The sequence below is a fragment of the Pipra filicauda genome, unplaced genomic scaffold (genome assembly GCF_003945595.2).
Source record: "Pipra filicauda isolate LSUMZ 115617 unplaced genomic scaffold, ASM394559v2 scaffold233_size1220752_pilon, whole genome shotgun sequence".
NCBI classification, from domain to species: Eukaryota; Metazoa; Chordata; class Aves; order Passeriformes; family Pipridae; genus Pipra; species Pipra filicauda.
In genome coordinates this window covers 52,848-66,087 of record NW_024104347.1, presented here as the reverse complement: position 1 = coordinate 66,087, position 13,240 = coordinate 52,848, and the positions used below count along the sequence as shown (strand labels likewise).

At 40.7% G+C, this 13,240-nt stretch overlaps 1 protein-coding gene across 2 annotated transcripts in view; it reads right to left on the bottom strand.

Moving 5' to 3' along the window:
- The window catches only part of ANLN (anillin actin binding protein), a 31,266-nt gene extending 25,216 nt beyond the window's left edge, over window positions 1-6,050 (bottom strand). For both annotated transcript variants that reach the window (XM_027729109.2, XM_027729110.2), the window contains exons 1-4: window positions 5,969-6,050; window positions 1,649-1,802; window positions 1,015-1,284; window positions 252-598 (exon numbers count right to left, since the gene is read on the bottom strand). In XM_027729109.2, the coding sequence (XP_027584910.1) occupies window positions 252-598; window positions 1,015-1,284; window positions 1,649-1,802; window positions 5,969-5,986 (789 nt within the window). In that variant the 5' untranslated portion in view covers window positions 5,987-6,050. The remainder of the gene's footprint in view (window positions 1-251; window positions 599-1,014; window positions 1,285-1,648; window positions 1,803-5,968) is intronic.
- Between the last annotated feature and the right edge of the window lie 7,190 nt (window positions 6,051-13,240).

Here is a 13,240-nt window from a genome sequence, read left to right as displayed (position 1 = left end):
ATTATATTGATACCAACTTTTACAAAACACTTAAGTACTCTCATCTTTAAATCTCAGCAAAAAGAATTCTAAGCTGTTTCACGTCCGCGATTAAACAAACAGCATGTGGGATGGCAATAAAGTGAAAGTTGTAAATAGACTAAGATTGCTCACACCAAATCTTTAAATTCAGATTAAACAGTTATGTGTTAATGTTTGTACCCTGCAATACTCATATCAATTTTTAATCAGCAACCAAATCAGGCACTCACCGCTCTCTTTGAGTTTGCTGGTTTATTAATAGAAGCCTCAACAAGCCTTTGAGAACAGGATGCAGCTTCCTGCTTTACACTGCTACTATTGATTCTAGCAGATGCTCCACTTGTAGTGGACAATTTGGATAAACAAGTAGTGCCAGGCTGTTCTTGTGCATTGTTTTGCTTTGCAGATGGATGACTTAGGTCATCTTCCCAGGAACCAATTGTAGCAGCAAGGTTAGCTAAACGGCCTCTTCTCCCAATAGGGGTTTCACTTGCCAGGGCATTAGATGTCTGCTTAGGTGGAGAAACAGGCAGATCTTTTGACTGGAGAGGGGACAGAGAAACACATTCAGAGGGATCTGGAAAAAAGAAAAACACATTTATTTTGCTAATAAAATATATTGAGATATATTTACGTATTTTGCATTGTACAATGTATTGAGTTTAATCAACAGTTAGATGTTCCAGCCAACAACAGAATCTAACTATTAGTCCTGAAGGCATTGAGACTAATCAAATTAAACATTTTTAATCAAGCAGTTTACTAGTTTTATGTCACTGCTATAAGGAGTAAGGCATCAGACTAGTAGGAGGAAAAAAAATTATACTGTTAAGCTGTGGTCAAAGCTTCAGTATTTTAGGCCTTCCCTAGCACTGTCTCAGAATTCTTTATTAAAATATTAGCATTCACACACACAAAATTATCTTCTACTACCAAACAATCATCAATACAAACACTGAAAGACACCACTACTGCTTAGCAAGTGAAACATACCCTCACTATCCCAGCAGCGCCGCTGTTCTGCCAGTTTCTGCATACGTGTTTTGACTGAAAGGGCTGCAGGAGTTTCCGACTTGGTGTTTAGAGGCTGAACGGATGAAGTCCTGTTAGAAGCAGTTTCATGCAATTCTGAAGTCATCTTAGGAGAGTCATGGCTTGTGGAACTTGAAAGAACTGGCTGTACGTTCTCTGAACTAGAAGCTTGAGTCTCTATATCATTAGGGCAGAGCCTCTTTGATGGTGATGGCTTTGTATCAGGTTTTACTGTACAGGTCAGAGCATTCAAGTAAATTACTATTCAAGCAATCTAAAATATTTCCAGAGACAACACAAAACTAAAGTGTTAATAAAGTTATGATTTTTGAATACCCTGATATGCCTCCCAAAAAAATGCCCTTCCCAGATCTACTAAGCACAAGGCACTATCTTTGGCTATTATTTCTAAATAGCTCACTAATTCCTTAGTGCATCTGCTCTCAAGTCAAGCTAAACATGAGTTAGTCCTAGTGGTCAGGTAACTGCATCCATCACTGTTTAAGATATACACTCAGGATTCTCACTTGCCCTTAGGGAAAAAAAATAGGCCTTGCATCAAAAGACAACCTTTATTAAACTTGTTGCCAAATACCTTCTTCACCGGGAGGAGAAGCCTGGTTACCAGTTTCTGCCAAAGGCTCTCTGACCCTCTTGGTCTGCATTGTGGGTCTTGCTCCCATCTTGGGCCGTTCCGCCATTTTCTTCTGCAGGTTCTCTCGCCTGGCACGGGTTCTTTCAAGGAGTTTCTGAGTAGTCAGTAGATCACGTGTTACTATACATTGCAGCATGTTAACCAGTAACAACTCAAATTAAAAAATGGTAGCATTCTATATAGCATATACTAAGATCCACAATACCAGAAGCCAGCCAGTAGGTTCCAAACTTCCAGTCATTAAATCAACTGGTGTCTCCCATTAGCTTGGCTTTGAAAGAAAACCAGGGTAAAGAGATAGAAGCAATGGCAAAATTAAAGAGAGGTTCATTTAGAGTCCGAAGTAGTCAGAAAGGTTTGAAAGTAATTATATTTTTTTACTGCATCACTACATGACAATCTTGATCTGGGTTTGACAGGTTGCTAAAGCATCTGGTCAAGTCATCTGACTGGCACTAACCCTCTAAAAAAATAAACAGCAGTGAAGCCGTTGTCAAGTGATCATAAAAAAATTCAACAAATTAAATGTGTGGCTATCAATATTAAAAAAAATTGTTGCTATTACACCTTCTAAATCAAAAGGTGAATTTCTTTGCCTGAAGCTTAAATTTTAAGAATAGACTGATGTTATGACTAGTTATACTACGATAAATAACCTCTTTATTGAGATATCTGTATTCAGAAGAACATATAGAGATACCAATTAAGGTACCTGACATTATCTTTCATTCCCTATCCATTGGAAATTTGAGTACTCTGATTATATTCCATACAATATAGCTGCTTTAGTAAATGCTCCACACTAGTAGAAAGTGATTCCTTATAGCATCCAGGTTTAAAATATGTTGTGGTTTGTTTGTATTTTTTTTAAATACAGCATTCGTAAATCATTATAACTCAGTTTGAGACAAGAAAATGTGTGATTGAACTAATGGCCTTTAAAGCGAAGCATATAAACTGCACTTGTTTGGTGGCACATAAATTATTGTGAGAACTGTGCCAGCCATTATCCATCCTGTTGCACAGCAATTAAATACACATTTCACATTTTTAACTGTCTAAGGCTGAAGTCTTAAACAATGTTCCATTGTAGGGCAACACAGGACAAACAGAATGTCAATCTCAACAGTTTTTTTGTGAAAGCAAATCTCAGCTTCTCTAACTTTCATAGAAGAGGAGGATTTTGAAAGGAAAAAAACCCCAACAACAATCCAATCAAGCAAAACCAAAACAAACAAACAAAAAGACATATGAAATGCCTTCAATGCAGGTTCCATCTTAGTTCCGTCCACAAGTCATGTTTCCTTATTTCAACTTACAAAAGGCAGAGCTACAAGGTGCACGTAATACCCACATAATTTAAATAGCCATTAGGATATTTTTTAACAGTTCTTCTTGCACAATGTTGAATATATCTTCCACAACAGTATTCCTGTCGTTCTATTCAAATGGAGTCACATTCCTTTCTGTTTTGTTAGTTCAGTGAAATAGAGTTGCAGTTGTTAAAAAAAGGATGTCACTTCCCAAGAATGCGTGCCTCTGTTGTTCGACTCCAGCTCCTATTGGCTTTTTGTATCTCAAATTTTCCATGCAACTGCCATGATTCAAATGCTGCTATGACACACAATGAGTAAGCCACTCTCCAGAGCTTGAAACTTACTTTCCGAGTTCATCAACAGGGTATTTGTTACAAGTACATTCTCAAAGTTGTTCTGATGACAAAGTTTCAGAGTATCATAGAATGCTAAAATCACATGAGATCCTGAGCTGGAAGGGACCCACAGGGATCATCAAAGTTTAACTCATGGCCCTGCACAGGATAGCCCCAAGAATCTCACCATATGCCTGAGAGCACTACTTATTTCAATACATCAAGGAATTTGAGGACTACTGAGTCAAAGCCAGAGGATCGCTGTTCGTGTTACAAAAGCACCTTCTGAAAATCAGAAAAGGCCTTCCCACTTCAAATGTTAATGGACAATCTCAGTTATTCAATATTTTACTAAATATTTTATATTTATTCAATACTAGAGAAGATACTTGGGGCCCATATATGATTACAAGAATTTGTTCTAATAAACCTGCTTTACTAGCAGAATAGAGCAAAGGGAGCAAATTTATCCATGACATTGAATGAACAGTTAACTTCAAACCTCATAATTGCAAGTTTTCCCTGAACAACTGCATCACTCTTTGCTCATTCTCCATGCTAGGAAACCATACTTTGCTCTATGAATGTTAATAACTACTTCAAATTACAAAATATCCTGAAAAATTACCCACTGTACCATCTCCTCAGTGTGATCTGTATTAATAATTTGGTTGAGATTCAGAAGGTTATTAGCTTTTTCTTCCAAGATTAATAAAAAGAAACATTATTTCTGAACTGTCTAATTTGAAAGCATTCCACTGAATTTTAGAGTAAGATTTATTTGAGCTTAAATTGATTGAGACCCAGCCAAAATTTGCTACTGTAAAGTGATCAACACACACTGAATTAACAGCACGCTTTGGTCCATTAAGGTTCAAATATTCTGTGACTGTGAATTATATTGCTTTACATAATCAACTTGCAATGCCTCACCAGTTCCCTGAAAGTTACACAGCATAATTTGTAGACAAAGATTATCTAAAAACAGTTTAGCTAAGGGAAGGTTATATTAAAAAAAATAACAACACAAACCACAGAACATAAATACTTCAAAATAGATGGTTAAAAGGTTTCTTTTCACTGAAATTTTTTTTGAGGAAAATTACTAAACTTCAATACTAATACACTAATATTGGTGAGATCTTTACACAAGAGTGGAATGTTCTCCACAGCAGAAACATTCTTGATAAGACACTCTGCAATACTGGCTAATACTTGAAAATGAAGTTTACTCAGGGGAGTAGCCTCACAATTGGTCATAGCTTTTCAAAGTCAGTTATGTACAAGAAAGGGCGTGTTGAGGTTGGAATACCTCCCAGCATGCAAAACCATTTTGAATTTGATTTGGTAGTCCAGACTTGAAGTTTATTTAAGACTAGCTGGATCATGTCACTCACTACCAATTAAGGAAGGAGGTTTTAGATGTTTACACTTAGCAAAACTTTTCATGGAGGTGGAGTAGATCTGCCTTGGCATTACACATTTAGTAAATCTGTTTAGATCAACATCTTGTGTTCATTTTTTTTAAAATCAGATCTGTGCAGTCACCTTTTCTGGGCGCTCGAATTATTTTAATTACGTCAGTTTGATAAACAGATTGTTTACAAGGGGATAAGAGAGTAGAGATAAGAGAGTAGTTCATCAGTGTATCTGATCTGATTTTTTTTTTAAAGTAATTGGGGTTTTGTTTAGGCAGGCTGTGGATTGAAGGCCGTTTTTACTAGGAGGTTTCTCAAAGTAGTCACAAGACGGCTTCAAGACTTTACAGCCCTGACACATAAAATACACCTTAAGTATACCACAGCATCTTTCAGAAACCTCCAGCCTTCATACAGCTTCAAGCTGGTCAACTCCACTCATTTTGCTACAATTTTGTCTCTGTAAAACTCAAGTACACACACAGCAAGTCCACCCTAACAACTGACAACTACTTTTTTTTTTTTTAACAAAAAAGAGGAACCGTGCCTGCCAATGAGAGTGACCATAATCGCAGATGGCAATAGTGCCAAATAAGACGCAGTTTTTTCAGACGGTCGCCGCTTTGGGCAGACTTGACACGCGACCTTTAGGTACGGCAGCACAGTATGTGTCAATACCACTCCCACTAGCTCCCAGGGTCCCTTCCGCTCCAGCCGAAAGTTTTATCTGCCGGATGAGCACGAAAGGCAAACGCCCGGGATGGGAAAGGTCCTCTCCTCCGCAAACCCTTGAGTGAATCACCCCTCTGTCTTCTCCCGGCAGGGGCCTGACACCTGGGTGGCTCCAGGAGCGGAGGGACCAGCAGGAGCCAGACGGGGCTGGGGGAGCAGAGAGGGTCTCCCCGCCGCGGAGAAAGCAGGTCGCCACTCGCCCGCAAAGCCCCGGAGTACCGCGAGCGGGGACGAGGGGCGCTGGACAGGGCTCAGCCGGGAGCCAGGCTGAGAGGAAATATTCCGCCCCCAGAGCGCCGTGCACAGAGCAGCTCCCTTGCCTTCCCTGCGTACCCCGACCAGCCCCTTCTCCGCCCTCTGTCCCCGATACTGACAACTGGCCCCCTTCCCCGGCTCAAGGCCCGGGTGCGGCCCCTCCATAGCTGACGACCCAGGGGTCGGGTCAGGTCGTGCCCTCACCTCGGTGAACGGGTCCATTGCTATTGCTGCTGCTGCTGCTGCCGCTGCTGCTGCTGCCGCCGCCACCCTTGCAGGGTCCACTCTCCGAGACCGCCCGAATGCAGCCAAACCTCCGCCCCAACCGCTCCCGGGATTTGAATTTCAGCGCCCGCCGCGGCACCACGGGAAAGGGGGAGGTGCGCGCGCGCCGGGTTGATTGACAGGAGCACCATCCAATCCGAGGGCAGGCGGCCCCGCGCGCCCCCCCCCTCGACCTGCCGCGGAAATTCGCGGCCTTGGAGGAGCAGGGGGATCCGAGCCCGGCTGGGCTGGGAGGTGGTCCGGGAGGGCTTTCCCCGTTTCCCCGTTCTGGGAGCACGCCTGGATTCGGGTGTTGCACCTCCAGGTTCTGTGTCTGACCCCTGCCTGCGGCCGTGCTGCCGAGGGTTTTCTTGTGTGGCGTGCAGGCAGTGCATCCAGCCATGGCCGCCCACTCACACAGAATCACAGAATCCATTAAAGTTGGAAAAGATCTCTTGAGATCATCGAGTCCAACCTATGACCGAACACCACCTTGTCAACTAGATGATGACACTTAAGTGCCACGTCCAGTCTTTAATTAAACACCTCCGGGGACAGTGACTCTCCCACCTCCCTGGGCAGCTCATTCCAATGTCTAGTCACGCTTTCAGTGAAGAAGTTCCTCCTGATGTCCAACCTAAACCTCCGCTGACACAGCTCGAGACTATGTCTTCTCATCCTTCCCTTCCCTTCCTTCTCCTTACTGACAGCCCCACCAGGCACTAACTGTGGGGTTCTTCTAAAGAAAAGGCTTTTACCTCCTTTACAGGCAAGTAGGGCAACACTGCCCTGATTGACCTCACATCTTGCTGCAGGTGCTCAGTAGGAGTGTGCCCTTAGCCTTTTTTCATTGGAAGATTAACTTTTCACCTGGCAGTGACGTGGAAATGTCAATGGAAAACATGATTTTAATGTGACTCAGTAAATTGAGAGGATTTTTACCCCAGTGCAACTGTGAAACTCACAGCTCCTTCTCGTGATTCTTGTGTTTCTCATCACATTACAGCCTGTGGGTCTCATGAAACCTTGCCCACCAGTTCCTCCCACTGTCCGCTTCACCATTTCACTAGCAGACCTTTATAAGTGGATTTGGAATTGGCAGAGCCCCATGATGTGCTATCCAGGCACCATCTCAAACTCCCTTCCCATAAACATGTTGAATGCAATCACAAATCCAGCTTGTTTTTTCATCTCCAATGTTCGCCTTAGGAGTCTGCTGTAGGTCTGACTGCCCAAGTGAATAAACCTTGTCAAATTTCCAGTCCATCCATACATATTGGCACCACTTTACTTTTTGCTTTTATGCAAATAGTGTTCATTACCTTGCATGAATATGAATACCCATCTTCACTGGTGCTATGCTTCTTGCCTCTTTGATTATTTTATAGGCAGTGGTCGTTTCCTCCTCCAGTCTTTACTTTGCCTTGCTAAGCAAACCAATACTCTTGTAATTGTCCCTCTTTAGAAAAATGTTCAAGTGCCTTATTTGCAAACAGCATGGCATCAGTGTGCAGCAGAATCTAAAAATACTGTATCAAATTATATTTTTCTGAAGAAATCTTCAAGATTGGACACTCTGGCAAACAAACATCCCTGCATTGCTCTCAGATAAATGTGAGTTGGAGCAGCCCGAGGTCCAGCATCAGAACTTGTTCACACACCAGGCAGAAAACTGGGCTCATCACTCATTCATAATCTATGAACCAGCTTGTACAGTAGTAAGAAAGGACAGGCTTTATTTTTTTCAAGAGAAACCAGGCATAGCTTTCACTAGCACATAACAGAAACATTCCTTTAGTGGAGCAGTAGAGAATCAATGCAAGAAAATGCCAGAAGACAAAATAGCTAACATGGAGCTCAAAGTCGCTGGCAGAAAATAGAGAGAATTACTATTTAGTCTTTTAGTTCTCCTGCTATCCCAAAGAAAGAAAAGTCATGCACAGTTTGAGCCCTTTAAATATTACAGAATTATTGCAATTTAAACATGGTTTCTGCTTTACATGTAGGTCTGTGAGATTTATACAGTGCAGCTCCGTCTGTTCTTGATGCACTTCCAAATGTGATTCCATCCACTGCTTTTGTCTTTCAAATGACATGGCATAGTATATGATGCTCAGCCTGGGGACTGACCAAAACATTAGCTGCACTGTTCGTGTACATAATAATGTCATCTGCTTTTTATTATTAAAAAAGAGGGAAATAATCATGCCTTATTCTGTAAAATAAATGTCTTGTAAAAAATATTTCTATGAAGTATATTCTGAAAAAGAAAGTGGAGATTCTGAGGAGTGTATAACTGCTTAAAATGTCAATGTAGCATGCATGTGACAAATGTCCTTTCCTTTTGCTCTCTGCAGAACCAAAAATTTCTTCATCATTTTGATCCAGACTCAATGGGCCCTTGCTAGAAATAAACAGAATACATAGTTTCTCATCTTCTCAAGGGGTTACATCTGTCTTCCAGAAAAACAGTGGACATTTAGTGTACTTACCCTTTTAGCATTCCAAAGAGCCAAAGAAAGTCAGTCTTTTTCAAGAATGGTGCTATAAAATGACAATGAGATCTGTTTTCTGTGTAATAGTGAGCAGTACAGACCATAGCAATGGAATTTTCAGTTAGAGTTATATTTTTCTTATTAAATAATAAAACTATTTGCAACTTATGGAAAAAATGAAATTAAGTTTATTAATCTGAAGGCATAAAGAAAAAGAGAGGGAAAGAAAGGAATGCCGTGTGAAACCAGCAGAACAATGAGCCAGCTCTGCCTGCTGAACAGCATTATAATTTATGCCAGCCTCTTGCATTCAAAAATTATGAAACACACCCTTAACTGTCTCCTCATCCCACGTGATATGGTTTAAGATTTCTTCTTGCCAGGAGTAAGCTAATGAAAAGTAATCTCTTCTGTAACAATAACACAATACAGAGCACTTGGGTAACAGTTTTTGCTGGCTTGCAGTTTTCATGAGAATTGAAAATGTGGACACAGGAGCCAGTCATATGCCTTTTAACATGGCAAAAAAACCATTTTTACTTTCCCAAGTTCTACTTCAAAAAGCTTTAAAGCATGTTGACTGTTTTCAGGGGTGTATTTTCATCTTCAGAAAGTTATAGATGTTTGCACTAGCACTTTAGTAAGAGTGAAGCACTTTTTTATTAATAAGAACACTAGCCAAAGTGTATATTTGGCTTCCTTACAATACCAATACAATCATAAATGTAAAATATTGAAGTTAAAAATGCTGATCCCAGTGTAGTCCACTATGTAGCTCCATTCTGTAATCCTCTGAAAATATTTCCAAAACTTTCTTTCTGCTGAGAAACTGTGCTCACAGTTCTGATTCCAAAGGAAAGATGAGCAAGATGATTCCTTTGATTTGCAGACAAATCTCAGTAATCCTGTCATTTAGAGAAAATTAATATTTTTCAGCTTGTAATTTCCTTTTATTCACAGTTTAATAACTCGAAGTGAAAGTCGATGCTCACCTTTCTTGCCCTTGTAAGCAGATTCAACCTATTGCATGGTAATACAGTGCGTTAAAATACAGTAGTGTAGTATTCCTTGTAGGAATTCTTTGTAGATTTACTTTCAAAAGATTTACTTTGCCAGAAAATCCACTCTTCCACTAATCAGCTGGAGAGTTTGTCATGCTTCTTATACTAATTTCATACTTAATAGTATGATTGCATAGGATTCCACAGGAAGGAGAGGCAAATGTATAGTCTAGCACACAGTGGTGCGCATCATTATTTCTGGACTATAGTCCCATTAGAATTAATTCTTTCCCTTGACTTCAGAAAAAAGGTTTAACCATGAGGAAGGGGTGAGGATATAGCCCTTTCAGAGCTTCTTGAGGACATCCCTTTCCCCTAGCCCATCTTGTTTTTGCCTCTGGTGGAGCCTGGAGGATGTACGGTGCAGGTCTGACTCTCCATCTTGGCGATGTCTAAGATGAAGTGAGACTGTAAGAAATTCCCCTCTTCACAAGCTCCCCCACCAGGACCCCTGTATATGGGAATCCTGCACTACAGAAGAACAGCAAGAATATAATATCCATCCTTTCAGCGATTCTGAAATGAGGAACATTTTGTGCCCTCAGATCCTCTTGAATATGCTAGCATGACAGAGGCTTGGCCTGGGAAAAGGCAATTTCACCCCCAAAGAATGAATAGAAGGGCTGGTCCGTAGTCTGGCAAAACACAGCTGTTTGTATTAATCTGTATTTTCTATTGCAAATATTACATAATCAGAAACATTTTGATGGGCAGCATTTGGGATCTGTACTCTGTGACAAGCCAAAGGTGATTATACTGTTTTTGTCAGCTCCTATGATAATCACAGAGGAAACTTAGGCTGACATTATCCAGTAAAGGAATATATTTATGTCAGGAATAAGACAGGTTTCATGAGTGAGTAACCCAATGTGTGACATGGATTTAAATTAGCAATGTGCAGAACACAAGTCTCTCTCCTAGTAGCCCGAATAGGAAATTCATAACCAGCTCAAACAGACTAAAACAATACAAGACCCCCTAGCCATTTCAGCCTGATTTTTACCTGGCACTGTGCTTTATCTTACCACAACGCTTCAGTCATTACTCTGCCTTGGCAAGTGCGACTGGGGGAAAAATCCTTTAAAGTGTACGCTTGCTGGGGGAAAATACGGTACCTTTTCAGACATGTACAGAATTAATTTCAAACTGTGTGATTTTATTTTTTCCCTCATTTTTCCTTTGCAAAATATGGGAGGTTCTCAAGAAAACTCTGCCTTGCTGAAAACACTCTTTATATTAAAGGCTGGAAAAGCCCACTACCGTTTATAATCTACAATTAATTACCGTATGATGACATGGATGGTTTAGTGTTAACTGCTGTCAGACCTGAAATGCACCATCTCATATGAGGGCCAACTGCGGGAAAATCACACAGAAATCAAAGCTAGAGGGAAAGGCAAAGCCATTATGGGTTAATGGTTGGACTCAATGATCATAGAGATCTTTTTTCCAGCCTTAATGATTCTGTGATTATAGGGAGAAACAGTTAAAAAAAGAAAAGAGTGAAAAATGGCACAAATAACAAGAGACAATAACAAAGAAACCCAGAGGAAAAGAAAGAAGATATATGAAAATGGAAAAGTAGCGAAACAACGAGACAAAACATATTTCATTAACAACAAGAGACAGTTGTCAAGGGGACTCAGTTTCAGAAAAAAATATCTGGGTGTTTGGATTCTGCATTTTTACAAGGCTGTGGGAGTTAAGAAACATTTGCCTGTCATGCACTCTCAAAAGATTTATTGTGTTTAGTTTCTTTAGTATAATATTGCACTTGTATCACTAAATCACAGAAAGTTTCTCAGGACTGTTCATTAAGATCTCCTGAATGATTTTCACAAGAGAAGGGGAATTAGACTTCCTTCTTTTGTGTCTCAAAGTAAAATTTCTTTCTTTATCCATGTGGTACAGATGTATGAAATCCTTTCTGCAAAAGTAGCATGTTTACACTAGAGGGTGCTACTTGGACAGGATTTTAGGCTGCTCAGTGTCTTGCTTTGAAAATATCTTTTTCAGCATTTGGAAAAAATGCACTTCTGAAATAAGCAGATGTTTTTAGTGGAAGAAATTCTATTGAAATTTAAATAAACGTAATTGAAATGTAATGGTGATGATATTTTCCACACACATATCCATTAGGGACACTGGTCCCTCATGTCATCTCAGCTTCAGTAGAAATTACATGTATAATTACACTGAGGGTGTGTTAGAGATGAGTAAATGTCCCTAATACTTCAGTCTGCTTTTGCTTAAAAAACTATTATGACATGGAAAATAGGCTAACTAAAGGAATATCAAAATAAGATCATGGTTCTTCATCGATGAGAGGGACAGAAACATCCAATGAAGTAAAATATAAATTAATGGTCTGTAGCACAAACACTGCCACTGATGCTTGGGTGTGATGTGATGAAGGGCTACCTCACCTTGCAATAAATCATGAAAGAAGGAGAAGAGAGTGGAAATAGCCAAGAGGTTTATTTTAAATAATTCTTCCCTTGTCCTTCCAGTGGTGTGATGAGAACTGTTAGAACTCTGAACATGTCTCTCTACATCTCCAGGGGCTTTCGCTGGCAGGGAATCTCCAAAACCAGAGAGGAGGTAGAGGAGAATAAAGTCTGAAAATATCTCTGTTTTGGCTTATGCTTTCCCCAAGCTTGAACACAATTTCTGTCAGCTGAATTTGTCACTGGTACCACTTGAAAGGGATTATTCACCATGGAGTAAATAAAATAGCCTCAGCTGTTTTATTTACTCCCCATCTAACCCCACAAACCATGCAGGAACCTGCAAGGTAAAGCTCAGTAGCAGTGCCAGGCATGTACTTGGAAACTGGAAAAAGAGTGTGGGCTTACACCCTGGGTTCTGCCCCTCACTGAGTCCAGTGCTTCTCCTCAAAAATAGGGCTTGCCAGCACACCACCTTCTCCAGGCCAGTCAGAGCCCCTTCAGCTCTATAGGTCCGGTCCTAGGTGAGAGGATCTGAGTGTCCCATGACAAAATGCTTTGATGAAGAAGTACATCATCACTCTTCCCACAGCTACTGGGTCATTGCCCACTGATGTCAACTGCAAAGGGTCCCCTGGTCCCAGCACTGGAGCTCTGGCTTTAGGAGAATGCTGGCCCCAGCATGCAGGTGAGAGCTCTGTCTCCAAAACACCATGTACTCCTAACTGCACAAGTTTCTTCTTGTAAAAAGCTGCTAAGGCAGTGTTTTGTGTTTCTTGGAGATCCCCTTTGCATTTTGTAAGTCTGTTTTATAGCCTGGACTAGCAAAAAATAGGGGATCAAATAAACGAAATGGAAGAGAAAGAGATAAGGAAATGAATGGCAATAGGAAGGGGAACATTGTGCTTTTCTCAGGTTGGTTAAGTGAAGCACTCACCTGATCAGTCGAAAAGGATAATGCACTACTATGAAAACATTTGCTTTTCAACCAAAATTATCCCAGCACCACAAAAGAGTTGACCAGCTTCGAAAAGCCCAAAGACAAAGTACGAATATTTAAAAAATTGTCATTATTTGGGAGCTGTCGTGGTTTAACCTCAGCTAGCAAGCAAGCTTCGAACAGCCATTTACTCACTCCACCACCAGCAGAATCAGGGGGAGAGTCAGAAAGGTAAAAACTTGAAAACTCATGGGTTGGGATAAAGGCGA